Source organism: Cygnus olor, chromosome 4 (assembly GCF_009769625.2).
Source record: "Cygnus olor isolate bCygOlo1 chromosome 4, bCygOlo1.pri.v2, whole genome shotgun sequence".
In the NCBI taxonomy this organism is placed as follows: domain Eukaryota; kingdom Metazoa; phylum Chordata; class Aves; order Anseriformes; family Anatidae; genus Cygnus; species Cygnus olor.
The window spans coordinates 73,928,535-73,956,184 of NC_049172.1; the positions used below are offsets into that span (position 1 = coordinate 73,928,535).

General features: G+C 37.7%; 1 protein-coding gene across 5 annotated transcripts in view; it reads right to left on the reverse strand.

Moving 5' to 3' along the window:
- CTNNA2 (catenin alpha 2) overlaps positions 1-27,650 on the reverse strand; it is a 478,287-nt gene that overhangs the window by 433,782 nt on the left and 16,855 nt on the right. For 2 of the 5 annotated variants that reach the window (XM_040555117.1, XM_040555121.1), the window contains exon 1: positions 990-1,008. The exons of 2 other annotated variants lie outside the window; for them this stretch is intronic. In XM_040555117.1, the coding sequence (XP_040411051.1) occupies positions 990-1,005 (16 nt within the window). In that variant the 5' untranslated portion in view covers positions 1,006-1,008. Of the gene's footprint in view, positions 1-989; positions 1,143-27,650 lie in introns of those variants that run through there. One more of the 5 variants, XM_040555120.1, reaches the window with a different exon arrangement.

Genomic DNA, 27,650 nt, shown 5'->3' on the forward strand with positions numbered 1-27,650 from the left:
AACCCCATATTCACAGTAATGCTGATACAGATTAGCTCTGTAACTCACACTGATGGATCGTGGGACCCAAGATACTTTTACAATTCAAACAAACTATCAATAGTCCAAGCATTAATACTTTATTCTTCTTCCTTGTCCTTTCCCCCTCCTCCTATGTTTCTGAGAAACCAAGGTACTGAGAATAACTGACCTAAGGACTGGATACATCTACTGAAGTGCAAAATGCCAGCCTGCACCATCCAATCATTTAGTCATTTCTCCTTTTTCCCTTCCTTCCAATCAAACAAGAACTACAGGACAGAATTGTTTTGAAGGTCTTAAAATGATAATGAAAAAGACAGATGAAATTTAACTTTGGTAAATGTAATGTGATAGACACCAGGAAAAAGGACCAGATTCCTGATTACATACATAGTGATGGACTCTGTATTGGTTATTAATATGCACGAACACAATCTGTGAATTATTATAGCTTTATGTTAAGTGCCAGCTTAACACAGAGTAACAACCAAAATAAAGCAAGGAATTATTCTGAAAGAGAAAGAAAAAAAAACAGAAAACACCATTATGCCACTATAAATCTACATCATCAATACTATTTGTCCATCACTTTTCTAAAAAGAGTATAACAGAATGGAGAAATACAGAGTGGCAACAAGGACAATCAAGGACTTCAGGGAACAAGTAAATAGACTGAGAATCTTCAGTGTATATAAGAGAAGATCGGGGGGGAACAAAACTGAGCTGACAAAATCTTAGGTATCGTGGAGGAAGTGAAACAATCTTTTGCTTTTGTCTTTCTCAACACAAAATTTAAAAAAATATATTAAACAACAACAAAAAAATAACTGCTGTTACCAGCAAGGGTTTTGGAACTCCTTGTCATAGGGTACTGCATATACCAGAAGTTTTATATCAGGTCAAAAATTAACTTGATACATTCAGAAAAGGGAAAACAAAAAACAAAATGAGCAACATAAACCACTGACCTGAAGCCCCTGACATGCAGGCAGAGGCTTGGCGGTCAGTCTGAGAAAGTCCCATTGAGTGCCTTCTCTACACCTTTACTCTGAGGCATCGAGCATTTCATCTTGTTGCTTAATGGAGTCTAAAACTGTTCACACCGTGGCTTACTGCCTACCCTAGTATAAAAAGAAAGACAAATCACTTGGAGACATCCTCCTGGAAGATAAGGAAACCTCAAGTGAATAAAAGATTGGGCCAGCTTTTTGGAGTGAGATAAATCTACGCCCTTTCCTCTTCCTGTGTGATAAAATAACCAGGGCACACAGTACCAAGCAATTACAGCAGCAGTAACTTTGCCCTGACAAGGCAGATCAGGAATCAAGTAACCCAGTAGATATTGAGGGTGCACCCAGAGATGGCAGCACCAATTCCACAGCCTACTGGTTCTCAAAGAGATTGAAGACACGTCGGAGACAAGGTGTGGATGTCTACATGACCCGTTTATTACTCAAGACAAAGACACTGACCACACAGGTAATGTATGTGCTTTTCTCTCCCCTTTGTGTCAACAACAAAATGTAAGACCTCATTAGCTCACCTCAGGTTTATCAGCCTTTTTTACTTTGACAAATGGCATATGCAGTCAAATATTCACATTGCTTTAATTTCTGCACTTTAGTTCCAAATTTTAACAGGACATTCAATAGTTCACCCATTCTCCAAAGAAGCAGTGTAGGTTTATGTCCTCTATACCACTTTTAATCCATGATACTCTTGCACAATTACTGGTAAGACAATAGCTAATGAGAAAATTCAAAAAAAAGCAAATTTGTTTCAAGAAATAGGACTTTGCTTAACAACATTTAATTACTTCTTTAGATCACAGACAGAAGCTCAAACATTCCTACCAGTAATTAAAAAAAATCATGTACTATAGTCAAACTCTTCTGAACCAAGGTATTATTAAGAAAGTTTTTTCCTTTTGAAACAAATGTTATTTCTGTGTCATAGATAAAAAAGTATCGTATTAGAATACATCAAAATAATATCATCTGACAAATAAAAATAGAAGCCTTAGCAATAAATAATCCACTTCATTTTTGGATGACTCTTAGGATTGTCTTTCATTTGTTGTCTCCTATAATGTTAGTGTAGAAGACATCACTTTTCTCCAAACACAGAATCATTACACAATTCAAAGCCCTGATTTTTACCCTTAGTTTAATTATTTTGTTTATTAAATGGTTTCAAAAATCATATGACATTGTTCTACAATTTAATGTTTAACAATTTCCAACATATAAAATACAATATATTTAAAAGAGGTATCAATAAACTACAACTGTTCTCATTTTCCCAGCATGAAAGACTTGTTCTTGAACTTTCCCAGTAGGGGTTAAAAATAATAACCTATGAGGTCGTATCTTCAAATCCTATCAAATTATCACCAGCTTTCTTTCATTCTGTTAAATTGCTTACATGTAAAATTGCTAATAAAAAAATAGCTTGTGCATTACTCAGATAACTCCAGTTTTGCTGTAAAAAGGACTGAAGTATAAATGTCAAAAGGATTATAACTAAACAATTCCATTTCTTTTTATTTACCTTAAATTACCTCAAGAGACAGCATCAGTGACATTGAAACTTTTTAAGTGCAGTAGCATCAGAAATTTACTAACCTTATGTTGCTTTTTATATCATTAAAAATACTTCTTCAGCTTTCCCTAGAAGTTCATCATGATTTTGCAGTATTAAGTCTTCCATAATTTTTAACTTACTTTTTGTTTAAGAGGTGAATATGAATTTGGGAACACTGCCTTGTGGCTGACACGGTATATAAGAACTTCTGAGCAAGAACTGGAAACCACTGGTACAATTTGGGGAAAAAATAATCTGCGTCATTCTACATAATTTCACTGCATAATCTCACTATTTTTTGCAAGTAGGTATGCAAAGTAAATTGACACATCAACTGAATCTAAATCTTAGCTATGCAAATCTTGCATCAATACATCACAACAAAGAGCACATTTAATCAAATCTATAAATGAATCTGATCTATAAACATATGCAAAATTCAAACAACGTTATACAGTGTGTTCCTGAACTATACAACATATTAATCCCAGAAAGCTACCATTACTTGCTTACCTCTGCAGCAAAATTTGCTTACAGAAGCACAGGTTTGAAATCTAGACCTGCATGCAGTAATTTAAGGAAGTATTTGCTAAAAATTATAAAGCTGGAAATAAAATTTATGCGCCAAAGTCTTTTGCCTGGACTATCAAAGAAATATGTATATGCATGCAATTTTAAATTCAGTTAGAAAGGATTTCAACCTACTCTTTTTTTTTTTTTTGTACCGAAATAATAATAACAATTACCATGAGGAAAAGCTTAACTTCTTATTTGTATTGCCACTGAAATATCACAGTCAGAGCCTGAACTCAAGATCGAGTAATGCCATTATGGTTAATATTTCATGTTATCATACATCTTGAAAGCACTTATTTGGGTAGGCTGGCATAATTTATGACACCACATCGCATATTGGCTCGGCTCTGGGCAGCAGTGGGCCCTTCGGAGCCACCTGAAACTGGCCCTTATCTAACACAGGGCACCATCAGGACTCTTCTCACAGAGACCACCCCTGCAGCCCCCTGCTACCAAAACCTCGTCATGCAAACCCAATACAGTGCTCATCTCAGGACACAAGGAGTATTGCTTCCAAGAATATGAGGACCTAAAGAGAAAAAAAGTCAGCACCCATTTTTAGTTGTATAGTTAAGGCATCTCTTGCAATTTCTATACAATTCTCTTCAGAATAGGGGACACACATTTCTCTCTTTCCATTACTATCTTTGATGCTACATCATTCCTTTAGAAACACAGTACTTATGCCTGAGAAGAAAGCAGGAAATCAGTGAGATTATTTTTCAGAATTCATTTTGATTCTGTCGTCAGTAGGATAAATGCCTAAGGGGAAAAAAAAATGACCATTTCTTATATGTTCCTGGTACAACCAATGTCTTAATCATTGGTGTGTCTTACTTTCATTAAGACTTATCTGTCCATCATCCATAGCTCCTTTCTTAGAATTCCTTAAGATAATGTTCCATTTTACAAAAAAGGAGCAGAGGTACCCTATAGGGACCCAACTACTACTAGTTCCATTAAAATAAACTTAATACAAACACACAGTTTTTAGAATGAGATATGTACATAGTTGACCTTGCTCTCTGAAACAACCTTTTACATTGTCTCATTTGAATCACATAAATCATCTCCTCTATCACTTCAATTCCTTATGGCTATGATTTTTGCATACAATATCCTTATCCTGTCCTGCTGCCAAACTACAAATACATCTCACAAAGTATACTGTCCCAAAGTACCATAGTATAATTTTATACTGTTATTGCAAACTGCAATTAAAAATTACAACTAAAAATGTACAGAAGTCTACAGTTATATATTAAATACTCAATTTACCTTCTTGTGAGATCATATGAATGTATTTCTATGACTAAAAGACTGCTGTTCTTTTAGTAATTCTTTCCTCTTTATTCTTATATTGGGGGGCAGGGGGCAATAAGGCACTGAAAAATGTAGATGTAATTTAAAATGAATTAAGAAATTCAAGTTTCTCCTAGAAAAAAAAAATGCATATACAGCTCTTCTTGAAATTAAATAGATCAATTTGTCAAGTTACTCTTAATTTCCATATTCACTGCAGAAGATAATACAAAGATACACTTTATTAGGAGTACAAAACTCTGCAAAAACAACCTTTAATACAAACGATTCAACATTTTTGTGTCTTTAATTGTTAAACAGGAAGGAGCACTAATTTACTTACTAAGCATTTCTACACTCCGTCTCCTACAATGTAGGGGAAAAAAAACACAAACGCTTTAAAATCTAAAACCCTTCCATCCACAATTTCATTTTTGTGTTCAAAAGCAGAAATTCCCTATGAGTGCTGGTCAGGAAAATTTGAAGTACTGAAGTTCTAACAAAGTAAATTTGTTTGGGGAAGTTCCATGCATTACCTGCCTTTCTCACCATCCACTCTCAGCTTTCCAGTGTCCACTGGTTTTCCAGACAGAGCTGATAGCCCCCAAGTCCATTTCTAATCTCACCTCTTGCAGGGACCTGACTGACTCAGACTTGCCAAGCCACACAATTCAAGCTGAAATGGGATTTGTCACACAGGATTTTTTCATGTAGTACACAGAAAGCTTAACACTGCACATTGCTGATCCAACAGAACATTGTGGCATCTAGCTACACAGAAGCCTGAATCCAAAAAATCTGAATCGTGGTGCTTGTTTACAAGCCTATGATGAGTCTGCCATGCATTTTGCCTGTACATTTCCATTTCCTATTATAAACCATTAGGCATAGAGTTTTTTCTAAACTCTAGTACAGACATAAATTCCAATTATTAGCAGTATTAGATCATCAGTTTATATAAATTACCTTTAAATCCAATATTTGTATTATTTCTGGTCAGCATGCCCTTCTCCAGACAATAGCACATGTTTTTGAAGACTTTGTTAGTCCTTTGAAGTAATACAGGCTTCCTGATTTTAACCTAGGATCCAAATAGTCATCATTTGCATCACCTACTAGGTCTTCAAAACGACAGAATTTATCCTTGGTTAAATAAAGCAACTGAAGGGCACAATAACACTGTTTCACAAATAGCATTATTTCTGCCCAATGCAATACTAATTGCAAATACTAATACTAATGCAAAACTCATAAACCTGAGTGAGCTGGGTTTAATTTCCAAGTAAGGCTGAATGGCATTTCCAATTTCACTAAAATAAAGTAAAAGGCATAGCATTCCTGTACGTCCAATTACTGAAATCTACTGTTTAAAACAAAATCACCATTGATTGAACTCACTTAACTTCTTGCTCTTCCCTTTTTGTGAAACACAGAAAAGCAGAAACTACACTTCTGAAAAGAACCTGGTTGAAGGACAGAGGAGGAAACCAAGCTTTTTATCACAGAATCATTAAGGTTGAAAACAACCTCCAAGATCATCTAGTCTAACCCTCCCCCACCAGTATCACCCACTAAATCATGTCCCGAATAACACATCAAACCTTTCCTTAAACGCCCCCAAGGACGATGACTCCACCACTTCCCTGGGCAACCCGTTCCAATGCCTGACCACTCTTTCTGAAAAGTTTTTCCTACTATGCAACCTAAACGTAATACTTGCATAAACATAAGCAAGTATTAAGCATCAGTTATGATATGTTTCATTAACTTATCAGTGAAGTCATAACAGTTATGGCAGGGTTTACATTTCAGTCCAGAACAGGAACGGTGCTTGGGCCCAACTAGTTTAGAAACACTAGCACGTGACTGTGCCATGTGCTAAGTCATGCCATATACTAATAATATTAAGTTCAGCTTGTTTGATAAACATATTTGCTCAAGCACAGGCCCAAGTTATGGCAATTTCTACCATTTCAGGCCAAAAGTGCATTACTCCACCCCACCTAGAAGACGAGCAGTGCTATCCATCAGCTGGCCAATTACATCTTACTCCTTGAATGCCATCTGAAAATGTGTTCTGGCTCACTGCCACAGCTCAGTACAGACAATGTGCAACAATGTGCAGAAACAGAACCTACAAAGAGCATCTAAAAATGTCATACCTGATACAGACATATTACCTTAACAGTTTCACTGTGATTTGAAAAAAAAACAGAGTTACATTCGATGAATGACTCCAGCAGCCATGGTGGAAGCCACTGGGCACAGAAAACACGCTTGCCTTCAGACTGGTGCCCTAGCTTGATGCTAACTACCCGTTCTATAACCTGGGTATTGTACTCTGCAGGTATTCAGGTAGTTTGGACATAATAAAATGCTCAAAAAAAAGATTGCAAGTAAAATACAGTCAAATTCTCTAATGGCTATTTAATTCAGAACATATAATAGGAAATGAAAAGTAGTTAAAATATGCAACCAACTTCAGAAAGGCCAAATGAAAAGCTATGCTCACACCAACAGCTACACTGTGATTTCTGAGATTTTCATGAAAGGTCTTGGAGAGTGAGGGAGAGCTAAGCTTCATAAAATAATAATCAGAACAAACCAAGATTTGAATATATATGTATTTTACCTAGGACTCCAGCATTACAAAACACTTCAGCTTTACTTAACGCTGTGTAACTCCTACAGAAACTACTGAGTTAGTTTCTTGTACTGCTGCAAATAGCCTCAGTTTTTCCCAACGTCATTTGCCGTTTTGGTCCCTACCTCTCTCCTTCACTAACTACAGAAGCCTAAAGCCTTAGGTATCAAGGAGTTATCCGACCAAGGTTTTAGGTGGAAAGAAATTCAGTATCCATCACGGATACACGTACGCTTAGTCATGCTGAAACGTTATAAGGCATTCAGTATGTAACACAAAAGAAGCTATCATCTGAAATAAGGTCCGCACAAAAGAAAATCTTGTACCCAAGAATACAGAACAGCAAACTACCTCATTTTTCACACCAGATTACGCAAGCAGTTACAAATTCTAAAGGAAGTATGCTAAAAGGGTTACTTTGCACTAAAAGAGAAAGGATATGATTTTATAAACCCAATATTATGTTTTCATTCATAAACTCTGGGAACAGGGCCAGACCTGACTGCATACATTCGATTTGACCTTTCAGGAACATTTATTTCACTGCAGAACCTCCACACTAATAAGTCTGAATTACACCAGTAATGCCAGTCACAGACACCGCCTCCCAGCGCAGAGGCAGTTATTTATAAAAGCCTCCTGGGGCCATAACTGAAACTTATCCATCCTACAGATTACACCAATTGGCTTGGTTGTTTAAAGAAAGCGACAGTTCCAGATACTTGTGATGCAGTTCACTAAATTGTTTTAATTAGCGCAGAATCTTGCGATGATGGCAGTGACTGCGTCCTAGGAAAATAACTCCACTTTTCTATGACTGGCAAGTCCAGCGATGCCCAAACTTTTCCACCAAGGAGAACAGTAGCTTACCCTATTGACAGAACGTGGCTGCACTAAAGCAAGATGAAGCCAAGCTACTCATGGACAGAAATTCAGTAATTTCTGGTTACTATCTGCGCAGTACGTGCTCCACAGCAAGATGCATCCCACACCGGCATCCCTCGCCCTTGCAGCAGCCAGAAGCTCGCACACACCGTTTTCCAACCGGGCATATGTTAGATATTTTGGGGTGTAAGTGAAAGAGAACTGGATTAGAAGCCACGGAATTTAGTTTCATATCCTTTCTCAGCTTTTGGCTTTTTTAGTAGTTTCAAGATGTCACTTCAGCTGTGCCACGCTCTTTGCTAGCAATAAACAAATACAGCTCCTTCACTTCACAGAGGTACGGAAAAAATAATTTTGTGAGTATGAGGTGTCCAATGTTATGACAGCAGAATCATACTAGCAATACATGTATTGCGTTATGCAAGAAAACATATATAAAATTTAGAATGAAACCCTGGTGTACTCGAAGAAAGTGGGTTTACTACTTGCCTGAAGGGACAAGCAATTCATTCATCCAGAAACTAAGGAAGGCTCTGTTACAATAACTTCTCAGGGTATTTCAGACTCTAAAAACCTAAACCTTTGTATAACTTAACTTCTCTAATAATCACTATTGTTTTCTTAAAGGTGAGATCTTGTGACAATTGTTTTCCTGATAGCATTCCACTAGTAAAATCAATATAAAACTACCAGAAATTTGGAAACTATTTTTCTGAGTCACTCTTATTCTTCTCCATGTATTGCACGTTTCTTTTTAATAAATGGCCAACTTACAATAACCAAAACAGCACATACAGTTTATTAAATTTTTGAGCCATGCCATTTGCTAGTATCTCAGTAGATTCATTAAATACCTTGGCAAAATCACAGAATCACACAGAATCACAGAATCGTCTAGGTTGGAAGAGACCTCCAAGATCACCTAGTCCAACCTCTGTCCTAACACTAACAAAACCTCCACTAAACCATATCACTAAGCTCAACATCTAAATGTCTCTTAAAGACCTCCAGGGATGGCGACTCAACCACTTCCCTGGGCAGTCCATTCCAATGCCTAACAACCCTTTAGGTAAAGAAGTTCTTCCCAATATCCAACCTAAACCTCCCCTGGCGCAACTTGAGCCCATTCCCCCTCGTCCTGTCACCAGGCACGTGGGAGAATAGACCAACCCCCACCTTGCTACAGCCTCCTTTATGGTACCTATAGAGAGCGATGAGGTCTCCCCTGAGCCTCCTCTTCTCCAGGCTAAACAACCCCAGCTCCCTCAGCCGCTCCTCGTAAGACTTGTTCTCCAGACCCCACACCAGCCTCATCGCCCTTCTCTGGACTCTCTCGAGCACCTCCATGTCCTTCTTGTAGCGAGGGGCCCAAAACTGAACACAGTACTCGAGGTGCGGCCTCACCAGAGCCGAGTACAGGGGGACAATCACCTCCCTAGACCTGCTGGCCACGCTGCTTCTTATACAAGCCAGGATGCTGTTGGCCTTCTTGGCCACCTGAGCACACTGCTGGCTCATATTCAGCTGCCTATCAACCAGTATTCCCAGGTCCTTCTCAGCCAGACAGCTTTCCAACCACTCATCTCCCAGCCTGTAGCGCTGCTTGGGGTTGTTATGCCCCAGGTGCAGGACCCGGCACTTGGCCTTGTTGAACTTCATACAGTTGACCTCAGCCCATCGGTCCAGCCTATCCAGATCCTCCTGCAGAGCCTTCCTTCCCTCGAGCAGATCGACACACACACCTAACTTGGTGTCATCTGCAAACTTACTGAGGGTGCACTCGATCCCCTCATCCAGGTCATCGATAAAGATATTACAGAGGACCGGCCCCAGCACTGAGCCCTGGGGGACTCCACTAGTAACCGGCCTCCAACTGGATTTGACTCCATTCACCACAACTCTTTGGGCCCGGCCATCCAGCCAGTTTTCAACCCAACGAAGCGTACGCCAGTCCAAGCCGTGAGCAGCCAGTTTCTTGAGGAGAATGTTGTGGGAAACAGTGTCAAAAGCCTTACTGAAGTCAAGGTAGACCACATCCACAGCCTTCCCCTCATCCACCAGGCGCGTCACTTGGTCATAGAAGGAGATCAGGTTCGTCAAGCAGGACCTACCTTTCATAAACCCATGCTGACTGGGCCTGATCGCCTGGTTGCCCTTCAAGTGCCTCGTGACGACATTCAAGATAATCTGCTCCATGAGCTTCCCTGGCACTGAGAATCAAATTTATTTTTTTTTAAAGGATATACTTGCTGGTGCTAAACTCAATCCACCTCGTTTAAGGTGTAATTATGACCCTGAATGCTGCAAATTAAGATAGCATTCATTTGAATTGCCAAATTGCCAAAGTGTACATCAAACACAAAGCAATTTTATACACACGCACCCTGTTACAGACCACAATATAGGCTCCAGTCCTGTTTTATTGAAACTATTAGCAATTATCGGCTCCAATGGGAAATAGATGAGAGTTCCTATTATGTAAGACTGATGATGACTACATGGTGACTGAAGCACAGAAGATTCAGAACTGTGATTTCCTCCTTAGTCCTTTTGAAAGTGATCTTTTTTCTGTTAGGGGTGGGAGGGCACATTACCTGTTCCCTTTCTATTGCATGCACATCACGTTCCTCTATTAAGAACCTTTGGAGAATATTTCCAGATTTGTTTTTTAGACAATTTTTCCCAATTCTTTCCTCCCTTAGTAGCTCTCAAAAACATTTCTAAAACCACCTTTTCCTAACTGTACGGTGTTTAAAAGATCAGTTACTTTCTGTTGATAGTTTCTGATTATTCTTGTTGAATCTGTTTTGAAGTCAAGTATACAATGAACTTCAGTCTATATTCTCGGTATATCAAACAAATAAATAGGATGAGAGGTTTTGACACGTTTGTCTGCTTTTATCTTACAAGTTTGATGGTATGTGATACACATAGCAGAATCACATTATGGATCTCATTTAACACTCCACAATAAATCAGAAGAAATTTCTTCTTAGAGCATCAAACCGATACAAACAATAATCACTGTTAATATGCAATGCCAGTTCTGTGCTTACTAACTTTGGTCTAGAAAGCTTATAAAGTTTTAAGATCCAAGACATGGAAAGAAAATGAACTATTTACAAAGAAATATCCATTACTGAGAGCACTCATCCACTCATTTCAAAAGCCAGGGAAGCAACTACTGTGCTCCTGAGCTCGAGGGAGAACCAAACCTCAAAGCCTACTCCTTGTGTTGGGTCAACAGCAACCTTATTCCTCCAAGCTTTGGCCAGGCAGATACAAAAACACCAGCTATACCACAGATATCTAATATGTTTATTCTATTTTGTCAAATTTTCCTGGAAAGCCTTTGATTGTACCAGTAGCACTGAAGCATATAGTCAATTTGGGAACAGAAGCAAAAACGGAACAGGACAGTGCTACACAGCTACACAATTCAATGATTACTCTGAATACTCCCACTAAAAGGTTTACTTTCATTTTTCAAACTTTCTCTGTAATTTCTCCTGTTCTTTGAATGCCTAATTGCATACATACCAAAAGCATTGAAAAAAAAAATTCCATAGCAACTATTTCAAAAAATACAGCTCAGCAATTCATAACAGCAACAACAACAACAAAAAGTATGTCGATTAACCAAAGTCTTCATTTACATGGATGGATTTCTTTATCTATGCTTAATGGAAATATTAATGTTGATCGTGAACAATTTCACAGTAACACATTATTAAAATATGAAACTTTTTCCAAAAGAATTTCACATGATTGCTCAAGCAACTGATATTAACCTTCAAAAATAGACTGTCTGAAATTTGTGATTATAAAAGACATTTCAGATGATCTGCAAGAATTTGCTTTAATATTTGAAATGTATAGTGACATCACATAGAGAATTTATACAGATTTTTAGCTAATTAAACAAGGATTTTCCATAGCAACAAAAGATACAGAAGCAAAGCTTCTGATAAAAAAGCTAAAAATCTACATGTAGACTAATAGCGTGCAGTTTCTTAATTTTTTTTCCCCCATTTAGAATTTTTTTCCCCAACACTTCCAGTAGATTATTTGTGTATATCTTTTTGTGATTTACACACCACCATTTAGCTCTCTCTTGGCAAAACATTACAGCCAGTGTAATACATGCTATAAAATCATTCCTTCAGATAATCAAATATAAAGAATTATTAAACTGTGAACCTTGAACACCACGGATCAAGGTTCCAATCGTACTGTGACTAGAAGAACATTTAGCATAACCTGAGTCTCAAAATAGGGTACTTTTAGGCTCAGAACAGGAGAGTTGACAAAATGGTTGCTACTCCAAAATAAGCTCATTTACATGAGGCTATTCACTTAAGATACACCTGGCTGTATTCTACTCTATTGCAAAACATATCAGTTTTTTTTAAACATAAAAGGTATAGTCCTTGTCAGGAGAAAATTCCTATCCAACAGTACAAAATATTGTTTTCCTAGGAGGGGGTTTCTCTAACTTAGGAATGAGACAATGTTTCAACAGTGATGGGTGATACTGGTGGGAGGGGGATGGTTGGACCAGATGATCTTGGAGGGTTTTTCCAGCCTTAATGATTCTGTGATTCTCTCACCCAGGCTCGCTAGCAAAGCGTCCAAGTAGCAGAGCACAACCTCCTCCCCAGACTTTTTGTCCTTGCAGAGGTAGCATTCCCCCACTCTCCTTTTACAGGAGTGCTAAATACAGCAAAACTTCATGAAATATATGGTTATTTTTTCAGATGAGGGTTCTCTTTGAAGACAACTAAAGGTACACAGAACAACGTGATTGTGTACCTCATGTTTCATATTGGCAAGTCCAAAAAAATTCTGGTTTCAAGACACTAAAGAGTAGTGATTTTTTAATTTTTTTTTATTACTTTCATTAACAGATGATCATACTGAAATACAAAGATATCTAAGCATCTAATGTTCTGGCAATGACTGAAGAAACAATTAGTTAATGTTGAAAGTGAAGTCTAATCAAAACCAAGACAGAGATGTTCTTATAACTCAATGACCACAGAAACTGTTAGCTGCTTGATTAAAAGCACACAGACAAATGTGCTTATGGTTTCATAAATATTTCATACGCGCATTTAACTTAAGAGGTACAAGTAGGAACAGAGAAATGACTACGTATATCTCAACCCCTGCTTTGCACTGCCTAATTGTTATGAAATAGTTTTACCTCATTAAAATGGAATGTATTAAACCCATAAAAGAAGTTCAAATAAACTTCAAGAGAAAACAAAAAGGATCATAGAAATGAGAAAATGAGAGTTTGCATCATAACTATTTGAGAATGATCACAAAGTCAAAAAAAAAAAGTTATGGAGTGAAGCTTTACAATCAGGGAACTCAGAAAGAAGATGCTCCAAGGTCTCCAGTGGTGCTGATTTCATCACTGATTTAAAACAAAAAAACAAAAGCACACAGAACCAGAAAATCCAAATAAATCCCAAAGTATTAAAGCCCAAATGCTTTGAACTGTAAGTTATTCCCATTAAAAAGTCTATAAATAATTATGGCATAAAGCAAAAAATAGAAAAATGTAAAAGAGAACAAAAAAAAGGCCAAATATAGAAAGCGCAACTTACAATCTCCCTAAACACATTAACCTCCCCAAAAAAATCAGATACAGGAATGCATAAATACATGTGAAAATTAAACAAAATCCTACTAACAAAACCTTCCATAAAATAGAAATAACTGGACACCAGCACAAACAGAGGCCTCCATGAAAGGCAACAATCAAAGCGACCAAAGCCAAAAAGCTTGTTTATTTAAAACATCTCATTTTAACCAATGAATCAGTTAATTACTCTACAATGAGAGGTCTCTTAAAATAAAACAAAACGTAAATGAGTTATTGAATGACAGAGGAAGTAATGAAATCCCATTTCCTACACTCCCCTCCTAAACTTATGCAGAGCATGAATGGATGAAAGACTTCCCTACAATTCAAATAGTCATTGAGTTTCCCTACCTTTTTTAATTTAATCCTTAAGTATATTACAGCTTTCAACTTGCATCAACTCATTAATGGGGTCAGGAGGGGAGGAAGCAAGGACTAAAGAAAAACTTTTCCAACCTTACCCAAAAATGCTTATAAATTTGCTCTTGTTCAGCTTCTCAGTATAAGACTTTAATAAATGCATACTTATACCTGCTGGAGACATTTATATGCTTCACCTGCCTTAGAACGCACATTGTAGATGGTCTGAATTATTAACTTTTACATGCACTTCTGCATCTTCTATTCTGACATCCCATCGTTTCAAGGGGGAGATGTTTGCTTTTCTGCAAAATCAACTACAGTGAACACCAATGGAAGGAAGAGAGCAGATGGGTCTTTCTCAGCAGGCAGCTGAAAACATGCAGGTAAAAGCAGGAAACTTTTTGTTTAGGCCCTCCCCATCAAAATACAGTGTCAGTATTTGTGATCAAGCTTCCCAATGTATGGATTTTACATAGGATCATCTAATGGTTTGGGTTGGAAGGGACCTCAGAGCTCCCCCAGCCCCATCCAGCCAGGCCTTGGGCACTGCCAGGGATGGGGCAGCCACAGCTCCTCAGGGCAGCCTGGGCAGGGCCTCACCGCCCTCATAGCAAAGAATTTCTGCCTTATATCTAACCTAAATCTGCCCTCTTTCACTTTAAAGCCATTCCCCCTTGTCCTATCACTGCCCCCCCGACAAAGAGTCCCTCCCCAGCTTTCCTGTAGGCCCACTTTAAGTACATTCATCACATTTTGGCTGGAAATATTTTTTTTTTCCCAAATATTCTGCATTGGAGAATCTAGCTATGGTTGTAAAGCCAGCTACAGTAAGGAAAAATACAGAAGAACTTCTCCAGAGGTAACTGAAATATGACTGCTGTAGTTATGCCACTTCTAGTCAAAGTAAGACACGTACAAAGAACATCTGCCTCCAGGCAAGTACTACATTGCAGCTGTGTTTGCTCCATCTTACCCTGCTTCTTAACATAGTTCTGGACTGAAACCACACTTTACGTAACTTCTGGAGTGAAACCTGACTTAATGTTCCTGAGAGAGAATTTTAAAATAATATAAAAAGGAGTATCTGTTAGCATGCTACCCTGTTACATTAAATTGAGCCTCCAAAGTAAAATGAAAAAGATAAGCTGTGTCACTCAGTGACCTTCATACATACTCTGTAACATGAATTATTAAATCCGCATAGATCTCATCCATTTGAGCAAATTAACAAGATTCTGTTGTATTCTGAAACAGAAACGGCATCAGAGATCAACTCCATTTCAGTGTTGTCACATAGCGTTCACGGGTTTTAATCACGTAACTTTTCGAACTTCTCATCAATACAATGAACTTTTAGCTCACTAAGGTGAAAACTAATGAGCAAAACTAATTTAAATTTGCAAGTTCATCAGTTTATAATTAAACTTAGGATAAAAAACTTCTTTTTTTAATGGCATGTCCTTGGAAACTAAAATTTTTCTTTCAGACAGTGTCCACTGACCACCTTGTACAAGTTACCTAGAGGAAGCAAGAGAATCCTTTGTTCTAAAAATTCAATCAACAGTTTGGTAAAGTGAAAGAAACCTGTCACATGAGTGAAATGAAGGGGAAGAAGGGCAAAATGCAGATTCAGAAGAATTACAGAAAAATGTTTCTCAATAAATATTTCCTCTTTTTTTTTTTCTAGGAATACTTTGTAAAATCGTATTTATTTTTTTTTTGCCATAAAACAAGCATGAAATTTTATCCAAGCATCACTATACTTACTGTCCTCCAAACAAAACAGACAGACAGATAGGTAGATTATAAATTTGCTCTGTATTCTTTGCAGGAGTTACCAAGGTCAGAACTGATGGTCCAGCTGCATTTTTTCATGCAAATACTCCAGATCACAGTTGGTTTTATGGTTCTACTTCAGAAGTTATTTCATACATAACTTGCACACACTGCACAGAACAGCATTAACAAATTGGTAATTAAAAATAAAGAAAAATAAACCCAAATAGTACTCATTCACTTCAAGCACCCTAATGAAAGCCAAACTGTTAAATGGGAGCAATTCACAGCTGATGGAGCTGAAAAAGAGTTCTGCTCATGAAAGCAACCTTCTCAGGAGGTACAGAGAGAAAACTGGTTTTGTTTCAGTCTATTTGTTTAGTCCAATTCCACATCTTTTTCACTCAAAGTTCAGAAACTAACAGGTATTTGAAAATGCAGGAAAACTCTGTTCCTTCTATCCTTGGGCATTTAAAAACTAAATAAATTAGTGCAATAGCCTGAAGTCTCCATTTCTAAACCTGAAAGGACATGATGAACACACACACAAAAGATGTTCCTAACTAGAGATAACATTTCCTATACTGATTTAAATGGTAAGAAAAGTAGTGTATGCATCCTGCAGATACTTTTTTTTTTTTTAATAAGAACCATTAAAATGCCAATTTTCAGAAATTTAATTACAATTTTAAGTATGAATATTGGGTAGCTTCCTGTTTTGTTTATTTTTATTAGGAATTTAAATGAAGGATTGTATTTAAATGTAAATCAACTAGTCTTAAAGGTCACTGATCAAGAATCATCATCTGCCTCTTAGAAAAGTAACTGGGGGGGGGGGGGGGGGGGGGATAAAAAGGAAAAAAAACATCAATTTCCTTATGACAATTCTTCCACATAAATGAGAAAGAAGACAAGGAAACTGCAGAACTGGAGCTATATACCATTTCTCCAACAGTGACCCATATTAGAGAGAGTGAAATAGACTTTTGGAAAGAGAATGTGTGTATCTGTTCTAATCACAAATCTGAAGACGTTGTTTCAGGGGAAAAAAAAATCCTTCGTTGTCATGATCTGTATAAGCTGACAGGTCTTTTCCCACTCTAATTGCTAGGACTTCAGGACTTGCAAATTATGCATTACCCCACAGCTAAACAGGGGAAGAAGTGTTTAAGAGAGAGCTCCGCTGCCTAAAATGCCAGCGATAGAACACCAGAAAAGAAATGATCTCCTTTCAAATTTAAATTGTGTCTGCCAGCAGTGTGTTCTTACATTATACAGATACACTTGTTGTAATCTTACACCCTTTTAAACTAATAATTAATATTCAAATACAGAACAACTCTTATGCAGTCTAAGAATACTATTAATGTAATCAAAGTGAAATTAAAATGTTTCATTCATTATAAAGAAATACATATGTCTATATATAAACATAGAGTTTAATAATAATGATACTATATCCATTTCCAGAGAAAGACTGATTTATTTGAGTAACAAAGAATATTCCTCCTAAATGAAACTTTGAAATTTTAAAGAATAAGTGCTGTGTTCATGAATTGTTTTCCTTATTTCCAAGCATTATTCTACAGTCCAGACTAGTATTTTAGGATGTTTTCAACCTTCATTTTCTTCGCAGAAGCAAAGAAATGTTTCGTGACATTGTAAATGCTGTTTTAAAGCAGTCATTGAAACTAAAAATGGCATCTGCAACTTCTTACAAAAGATAGTTGAATTTATTGATCATCTCTGTCTCAAGTAAGTGGGATTTAGTTAAGCATCTTTCTCGCATATAGCATGTCCTATGCAAAGATGGAATAAAGTATCTCACTGCAGCCCTTGATTTCAGGTCCTCAAAAATGTGAGAGTTTGCCCACGTGGAACGCCATTAACTCTTTGCCTCGTATGATTTAGTTGGTTTGCATTGTTGTTTCAGAGAGTAAGCAGCGACAGATTTTTAACAGCAATGATTCAGCGAATTCCTAAAGAACAACCCTGGGGAAGAAAAAGGAGATCTGTGAATCCAGCTTGCAAAAATATGAGATTCAATAGCTCCAAAGCTTGAGGCAGAAAAATCCACACTTCTCAAAAACAAACAAAAAAAAGAGATCTTCCCCACCCTCAAAAACAAAAAATACTCTCCTTTGAGAAGATTTTTCACAGGTTTGTAAATTCAGTTAAGGTGTGAGAGAGTCTGTGGGGGTTAAAAATAAATTAATACTGTCCAAGAACAAGTTCTCAGGATCTTGTACTCGCAACAAATACTCTCAGATCTTAGAACCGCATTTGCACCTCACATGGAGCTCAATCTCTAACTTTGGTTCAAAAGAAAGGCTGGTAGTGGGAGACCAGGAGAATTGATTTGAGCTCTTTCACTTACTGGAATAAGGACACTGGCATTTATTACTAAGCACAGAGGTACATAAGCTTTTTCCAAATCCTCGTCTCTGTTCTCTGTTCCTTGCTATTTCATAAAATGGGCCTCAAAGTCATGTTCCTAGCAGAGCAGAAATGAGAAACCCATGCAAACTTGTGCATGTTTTAAAAAGAGCGTGCATTCCTAGAGCGTGTTCTTCTCCAGTGCCAGGCTGCGATCCTGAGCATCTAACCCCAGCATGCAACAAGCATTTACCGAACGGCGACATAAGCCATGGAAATTCCTCCCACAGAGCCTAGAGAGGATGGCGCAGCAGAGGCTAACAACCTAAACAGCTGCTCTATTCAGCTTTTTCTTACCTCTAAAGGTGTAACTCTGTACAAAGGATCTTAATATTGCTGGCACTGCTTGCCTGCCTAACAACCAAAACCAATTTGTTTGTGCTATTCCCTTTTACTTTTCTTTTTTATGAGACCTAAGTCACCAAGATTTTTTTAAGCTTTTATAAAACAGTTCCAGAGTAAATTCAGACACTGAGAAGTTCCAGTACTGAAATGTAATTCAATCCCAAAATTTCCATTTGTGAAACTCTGGGCCCCATACAGGAATAATCAGAACTAAAGAACGGATGACTAATTATTTTTTTCTTCATGAAAATCATTATACATCTATAAACTACACATACTATAAAACTGATTTCTTCAATAAACAAACCAAGTGGAGAAAGAAAAAGCTGTCAGCGGAAAAACTGGTTAAAATGCCCTACGTGAAAAACAAGGCGTTTTGTGTCAATACTGATAATTACATAAATGAAATAATGCTCGCAATAGTATCATAACTATGCACAGAAAAGGAATATATTAAAGGGAATAAAATGATTTCAACATTACTTAGACAAGCTGCTTCATGAAAATACATACTTTTTAAATTTTTGATGGTTTAGGCAGAAAAAAAAAATTGTCTTTCAGATTTCAGTTTCCAAAACCATCAGCTTCACATTCATAGTCACATTAAATTTGGTATTTTACTAAAACAAACTCAAAAGGCACCAAAATTTCCATAGCCCCAAAACCCATTAGAAGCTCTTTCTTTTTCTTGAAGCGGAACTACCTTGATGTGCTGCTTAGAAATCTGAAAAGAGCTCCAAAATATCTTTTTTAATTCCAATTGCTAGTTCAAATTCCCTACACGCTGTCATCTCAGCAAGCACCCACCCAGCACAGCCCATCAGCCCACGGCCCTGCTGCCTGAGCAACACCCCTGGGCTGCTCCTCTCTCCGGACACTTCATCCCATCCCAGCTCTTCTGCCATCTGACCCACCACCATTTCTTTATGCACCATGATGCTGGGGTAACTTTGGTCCTTGAGCATCCCAAGCTTCTGAAAATGGAAACCAAAGGTGATTTCTTTGGATGCTGCTGGTACTTCCCGGCCACAGCCAGGCCACCACCCCCATCCCAGGGCAGGGAGGGTGGCTGTGTGTCCTGGGCTGCTCCCACCACACACACCATGGACAAACAGTGCCTGCAGAGCAGTGGCAACATGCAGGCACTAAGCTCTGCCCAGGTGAAACTGCACACTGCAGCACCCACACCAGCAATTTCTGTTCTTTATTTCATACGCTGCAGTGTGTGCCATTACTAACCTGATCAACACTGGACCGGTGGAGGAAGAGATGGGAGGAAATTTCAGATACAGCTGACCTGGAACTGATCAAATAAACTTGCTAGTTTTGAACTCCTGGCTGCAATTAGAAATAGGATAAAACACCTCTCCGGTAGATACAATTCAGAAAACCTACACCAGACACCTTGAACTGCTCTTCGTGTTCTGTAACAGCACTGCTTCTTCAAACACAAAGCCTGCAACTTCATACCACGGGCAAAACTGCTACAGCAGTAGTGAAAGCAACACAACTTAAATGGTTAGCAGGGTTTATTATAGCCAGAAGGGAAACAAACGAAATGAGGACAGTTCTGAATAAACCCGACAGAATTATTTCCTGTACCTAATAATAGGATCTGGGTTTTCCTTTACCAGTCTTGCAATGCCGATTCTCCAGAAAGGGAGCCAAGAAATTCCTCCTGCCTGTCTTGTTGGTTCCAGCTTTGCCTTTCCAGGTCCCAGATGAGATTCCTTAATCACTTAAGACTTCATGCCACATAAGGAAGTTTACTGTACAGATGGGAAACTCAGCATTTAGGCAAATCAGTCCTCTTCAACTCAAGAAACATTTCTTTTTATAAAGGAAGATTTAAAAGAATATTATATACTGTGTGTCTCTAGTGTTTTGCTTGTTTACTTGCTTTTTATATGTCCTAAGCACACTCTGTTCACTTCAAAATTAGAGTATTTGAGAACAGTTTTTAATACCACAATTTTCACCATGGAAGAGCTTGACTGTATATATTTTACCTTGTAAATGGAAAATTAACTCTCTTAAGCTTGCTGATTTGTGTATTAGTTCTAAAATCCTTTTTTTTTTTTAAGACAAATTTTGACCACAGAGGCATTTTCAGCCCCTTTAAGCTAACATTTAATTTCTAATAACTTTTTTAAGTTTCTTCAATGATTGTAAATTTTTTAGTCTCTGAGAACATCTCAGAAGGGTGTCCTGTACTTGAAATCTTAACACAAATTACACATGGAGCATCCCACACTCCTGAGACAGGGTGGGGTTAATACCAAATATTAATTGAATACTTTCTACCTAATGGTTTTCTGCACTGATTTATAAGTGTAATTCAAAGTTAATCCATGTGCATGCTTGAGGACAAAAAAAAAAAAGATATTCACTGATGTGGTCATACTTTTCCTCAGTTTTTCACTAACACTATGAATGCAGCAATAAAGCACAGCTGATGTACATTACTGAAATTACTGGTTGCTGTTTATATACATCTCTCCATTCAAATTGTGACTTTAATCACAACTGCCAGCCTTTCATCTATGCAGAAACATACTTAGCTTTGCAGGTAACCTGAAGAAAACTATCAAGCAATGAATTTTTCGCTTTTTCAGCGTATCCTCTATGTTAATCCAATAATTGATACACACAAAATACATTCAAAACCAGATGTACCATTTAAGAACACCTGCACATCAAGTTTTCATGTAGAGCAACTGGCAAAGGCTTACATCAGAGTTCAGGTGACCAATATAAATAATCACTTGAAAGGATGCTTCACCTTCTTTTTACTACAACTAATGAGCATTGATCAAATCAAAGGCTTTAGCTACCTATTACAAATCCTTTCCAGCGCAAATGTCTGCCTGCCATCACCAGTTTATCTACCTGTCTCAAGAGAATCCATTTAGACATTGATGTTCTTTCTCGCATAGAAGAGAATGTCAGCTTCTTGAGACTGGCAATCCATTACTTGAAATAAAATATTTTCCCAAGTACCTTATATTTTCTACAGAAAAAAAAAGTGACAAAGAAAAAGCAGGTAAAGTGATCAAAATGACAAACACCACAAAGAATAACACAGAACAATAAAAACAGTTCAGCCACAAAATCTGAGTTATTTGGTAAATTGGTCTCATTCAAGAAAACTGTTTCAGTATTACAAAATGCAAAAGTATAAAGCAAGAAAAAAAAACACTGGCTACGCTGAAGAGAGTGAGCACTGTGTGAAAAGTAATGAGTTTTAAAAGGTTTTAAGGGGCCTATGGAAAGCAACAGAACTGCTATACTGCATTTAGTCTTGATATTTAGATTTTAGAGCAACCACCAGATACTAGAGAGGTACAGAACAAAGTCACGTGGCTTCTATATCTTAGGCTTGGATAATCATATCCACAGCCAGAAGTTAAATTACTCTCTGTGCTGTTATATAGGTATTATTTTTGGACTTCCTTCCACATCATCCAATCCAAGTTATATGTAAACCTGCTGGATATTTCACTCTTACTGCATTCTGATCCACTGATACACCTGAAGCTCAGCTTCCTCCCCTCCTCTTTGTGAGGGTACAGAATGTGAGATGCAGGATGATACTTTCTGTTAACAGCAATCTTATTCCATCAGAGGCACTCAGGAAACTATTACAAAGTTATTTTAGCTTTATTTAGTCAGTGCTTTCTCCAAATTCTTCCACTAACTAAATCACCTTTCTGCATCATATTGCTCAACTTCACTTCCAAAGCTTTTTGAAACCTTACGACAGACACCTACTGGGCTGTAGTTTAATGAGCCTTTCCTTCTGCAGCAGTGCTGGTTTCAGTAGCTTTTACTTATTCTTCAACACCTCTTCCCATCCCCGAGCTGTGCTCCGAGTTTTGTTCACACAGGTATTTGTTCAGCCGAGTAATGAACCAAACGAAATCAAGCAAAATATCCAGGTTTAAAACGAAGCATTTTTAAAAAATAAAGTTAATTTAGCACAGGTCAGCTGTGCACAAACAGTTCTAGTAGAGCTCAGGAGGTGGTGCAGAATGAGAACCACCAACAGCAGTTGATGAAGTTAGCCCTGGAGCTAAAGAATTACTGAAAATAAGCCATCAGCAGCAGGAAGTTGACTTCAGCTACAACACCCCATAAAGCAGCTGACTGAATTGTTAAACACCTTCTTAGCACTTTCTCAAAAAGCTGTGTTTGACACCTGGGAGAAAACTCCTCCAAAGATCCGTCTCCTCAATGCTTTCTTTCACCTGCCCCTAATGCGTGGTGCAGCCAAGGAAAGGAAAAAATCAGTGGTGGTGGGGTGGGGACAGGTCACTGCCACCAGACCTTACCTTGCTATCGGTACAAACCCAGCCTGCGGTGGCATTCCACCTAAATCCAGCTGTTGTCTTTCATTTTAAATGGAGACCAAATCTATTTTCGTCTGGTATTTATACAGCACTTGGCACAAACTTTTGTCCAAGGCTCGAAATCAAAGGTAATAAAATAAACCAGAATCAGGATCCCATTCCCTCCTAAAAATCATGAAAAACATCATTAACCCACACATACAACAACTACGAAGTGAAGTTCTCTTACTACTCTCCGTATTTTAGAAAACAGGAATTAAATCTGGAAATACTGGCATAGCGTGACCCACTATGGATCAAGTCCTTGCTATGCTGACACAGATCTATGAGATAAAATAAGTAAACAGAAAATCATGACAAAAATTTTTAAAAAGTGTTCAGAGATTGCTAATCAAATGTTATGTATCTTATATTGAATGTTACAAGTCATTAAAAGAGTGTGTACCATTAGATAGTGAACTTTAGAATGAACACTTCTAGAATTGTTGCCTTCTTGAAGTATACATATAGAATTAAAAGCAAAGTAATTATGAAGAAAAATAGCTTTTAGTCCATAAACTAGTCTTTTGTCATCATAGGAGGAACCCTAACCTGACACTTCCTTCTTACTGAACAGAAGGGTTGGGATTTTTCAGTACATCTTTTGCTAACTGCACGTCTTCCTGAACAGGCAGAAAGGCTGTTCGGAGAGCATTTTTCTGCAAGTAAAGTGTGATTGGTTCAACATGGACCTTCCACGTAATGTTCTTATAATGAGTAAATTACTAGGTGATATAAAACTAAAAAATGGCAAAACCGTAATGAAAAGCTTAATATGCTTTTTACAGCAATGCTGAAGGAACTGATGCCATGTTTAAGTTGATTGTGCTTTTACTCACACCCTGAGGCAAACCAGCACAAAATGCAATGAACAGCATGATTTTATTAAATATATATATAAAATGAACAATTTTCTTCTTGGAAAACAACTGACTTGAAGGAATGCTCTAGCCTAGTGACTGCCAACTAACACCTGGTACTACAGGCTTTGCAATTCACACAGGATTTCCTATTACTGACTGAAGGTGAAAGAATCACGAACACAGAGGGAGAAGGAAAAAAAATCAGTCTTAAGAAGCCAGGAGCACATGGATTTTAAACAGATGAGAAAAGTACAGCAACTTCATAGGAGCTAGTGGCAAGCCTGTTACACTTGGAAAGCTGTTTGAACATCCCCTCTGCCGAGCCTGCAAGAGGATGCTCAGGACATCCATCAACTTCAAGGAAATTTGCAGTTATCATGAACTAGAAAATCTATTGTTTGCAGCCATGTGTACACAGAAGCAGGACGGCATTTGCCTTGTGAAAGCATGCTGTGCAATGGTAGAGGGAATATATTCAGCTTTGCAGACGTAATTCTCTGTTCTTGAGAAAGGTAAAGCAAAGGGCTATCAGGCAAACATACAGAAGTAAGTTGAGTTATATGGTTTTGCCTCAGCTTCATGGAGGAAAAAGCCAGCTGACCCTCTTGAAAATTCAGAAAAATCCATATGCCAGAAGACAGGTAGAATTTAAACATGGGATCTTTCTATATCTCTTACATAAACTGATCTGGAGAGCAGTGCTCGCTCCTTAAAATAGCCATCGCTCTACAATTTGACTTTTTGAACCAGCAGAGAGCTATAAAAACACAGGGATACAGACTGCATGGTTCTAGTGAGAGAGATACATTGCTGGGTATCTCAGTGAGAATCCTCAAAAGTCTCATCTGGGAAAGACACAGCCACATCCATGTGGTCAAACTGCTGAAATCTGAGCTGCTTTCAGTTCTGCAGCTCCAAGTTCTGTAAAGAGCCATTTCAAAATCAGTATGAAACTTCTATATATATATATATATATATTCTTTTAGAATTGCGATTTCAAACAAACAAACAAACAAAATCAAACCTGAGCTTCTCTCTGTCCTGTATGATGATACGGTAAAGAATTAGAATTGTTTCTGATGCTATTCTGGTGCTATTCTCAGAAGGAAACTGATTTCATCACTAATGGATCTGAGAAGAATCTGACAATACAGAACAGAATAATGTCAGATACAAAAAATAAATTCATAAATAAAATTTATTTTCCATACCTTCAAAGCCAGGACAAAAGATACAGGGTTATATTTAGCTTTTTTTGCAAACTGTCCAAGTGATTACCATTACATTTTTCCCCTGACCATAGAAGAAACCAACACAGTCAACCTGTTTCTTTTTCAGTCTTCGTAACATCTTCCAGACTGACTGCAAGAAGAATCTCACTATACTTGAAAATCCCCTGAAGCTGAGGAGAAAGAAGGAAATGCCTTTTTTTTCATTATTGGCATTAAAACATGAGGTAGCTTCTTGTATAAATCCTTAAAAACTTGCAAATCATGATGGGAAACCAGCCTTTGCAGGCTATAGGAAACACAAGAAGTAATCAGGCAGCAATGAAGTGCTAGTTCTTCAAAAAAAAAAAAATTTCGCTAACATCAGATTACTTTTTCTATGGAAGAACTTTTCATATGGAGTTTCCATCTTAATAGTGAATTTTTGATCAATGTATCTGAAAAAAAATAGTATCCATGAAAATTAAGAGAACAAAGAAATACAGATAAACTTGAAAATGGCAAAAGAAACTTTTCAGGTCATCAGGTAAATAAGCTACTACAAGCACCTTGGCGGAATACAGATAGTTTTCATATATAATGGGAAGTGTAGTTGGAAAAAAAAAAAAGTGAAACTGTCACCTTACATGTCTTTTCAAACAAAATACTACATTAAGCATTAATAACAACTGGCAAAATTCAGATGTCAATCCATCTGAATAATTATAAAGGAAGTTAAAATGAACCCAATTACGTCTCACCATGGGATGAAACCTAGCACTTATGTCAGCCATGGGAGAAAGAGAGAACACTAAGTGTGATTTAGCACCAAAAAAAAAAGAAAAAAAAAACACTCGATAATAGTGACCTGATTCAAGTCATTGTATCTATTTCTTCCAAAACACCTTTAACTAACACTTCAGCCTCAGACACCGCTCCCACAAGCTGCTTCACAGTTAACAAGGATGCAGAGAATTTCGTTGGCTTCTCTGCTGAGCCTCCTGCTCTTTGACTCTCCCTCTCCCACCTCGCTTATACTCCTGCTGCCAACCCTCTGGAACGCTTCTTGCTTCCGAAGGATCTGAAATAGATTCGTTATTAAGTTTTCACATCTTGAATATTTTTGCAGAATTATTTTTGGCTTGCATTATGATATTTTGGGCATTGAACACTTGAACATTATTTGGAAGATACCTCTTCAAAAATATTTACTAATTTAAAAATAGATTTTCTACTATTCTGATTTCTCATTCTGACTTTTCTTGATTTTCTGTTTTAATATTATTTATTTTCCTTACTGCCTTGAATCACAGAAGCATAGAATCATTCAGGTTGGAAAAGACCTCTGAGATCATCTCATTCAACCTTTAACCTAATACTGAAGTCCATCACTAAACCATGCTGCCAAACTCTACATCGATACATTTCTTGAAAACCTGCAGGGATGGTGACTCAACCACTTCCCTGGGCAGCCTGTTCTCATGCCACACAACACATTTTAGTTTTCCTTTTAATTTCCTTGTAAGCATGCCTTCCTTTATGCGTATTTCCTTCTGAAAATTAAACACTATTATGGTTAATTTGGCTTTTCTCCTCACCTCTTTGTAACATCTTTGGACACTTACTATATATATGAACTGAGTTAGCTTGTTTACCTCACCGGATTTCTAAGCTTTCTGGAAAGGTAAAGCACAACCCTACATCATCCCTATGTAACTCACAGAGCATCACTAGTCCCCAGACAGAACTCCTGGTACCACTCGTCAAGCACACTGGTTGTATCAACATCCTTACATGAAACGTGAGCTTCAAGTTCTGTTATTTTGTATTTTGGACCAATAATATTTGTACAGAAACCTGTGTGTGCTCTTTGGGCTCTTTCTCGCCGTTTTCCACTTCATATCTGCCAACTTCTTTCTCATATGAAATTACCAAGCTTATAGTATTTCAAAGAACAGTTCTGCAAATATCCTAATATTCAGTTTTCTACTTCACAGCCCTCGGTTTCGCCTCAGTACTTATTCTTCCCTCTGAAACCAGTCTGCATGTGGACCTTGAACTCCAAGCTGATCCTCAGTCATCCCAAGAGGTTGTCGGGACACTCCAAGAGGACTTCCACCTGCATCGCCTACAGGAAAGTCATCACACAGTCCTTACTGTGAAGGAATAAAAGAGTGAACCTGGCCTCCCAAGAGTCTGTGCTGTAATCCACAGTCATTTACATATTCATACATGACTTAGAAGAAAGGAGGTGAAGAGTAAAGGCACTACTTGCTGATAGAAAAACAGTATTTAGAATACTGCAGTATATATCTTATCATATTTGGTGACTGGGGGCAAGGCTGCCAGATGAAACTATATTTTACACCACTGCAAAATACTGTACATGGGGAAAAGCAAGCCTACTTCACATGTAAAATGATTAAATAAGCAACTGATATTGAAGTCTCAGTTGGAAGCCATCTAAAAACCAGAGGTTCTGCACAGCTTCGGTCTGGATAGAAGAGGGGTGGGGGCAATACTAACATATCACTGCCGAAATTTGTTACAAACCTGCATTTTTAATCCTGTCTGTGCTTCCCGCAAATTTGTAGAGCCAATTGCAGT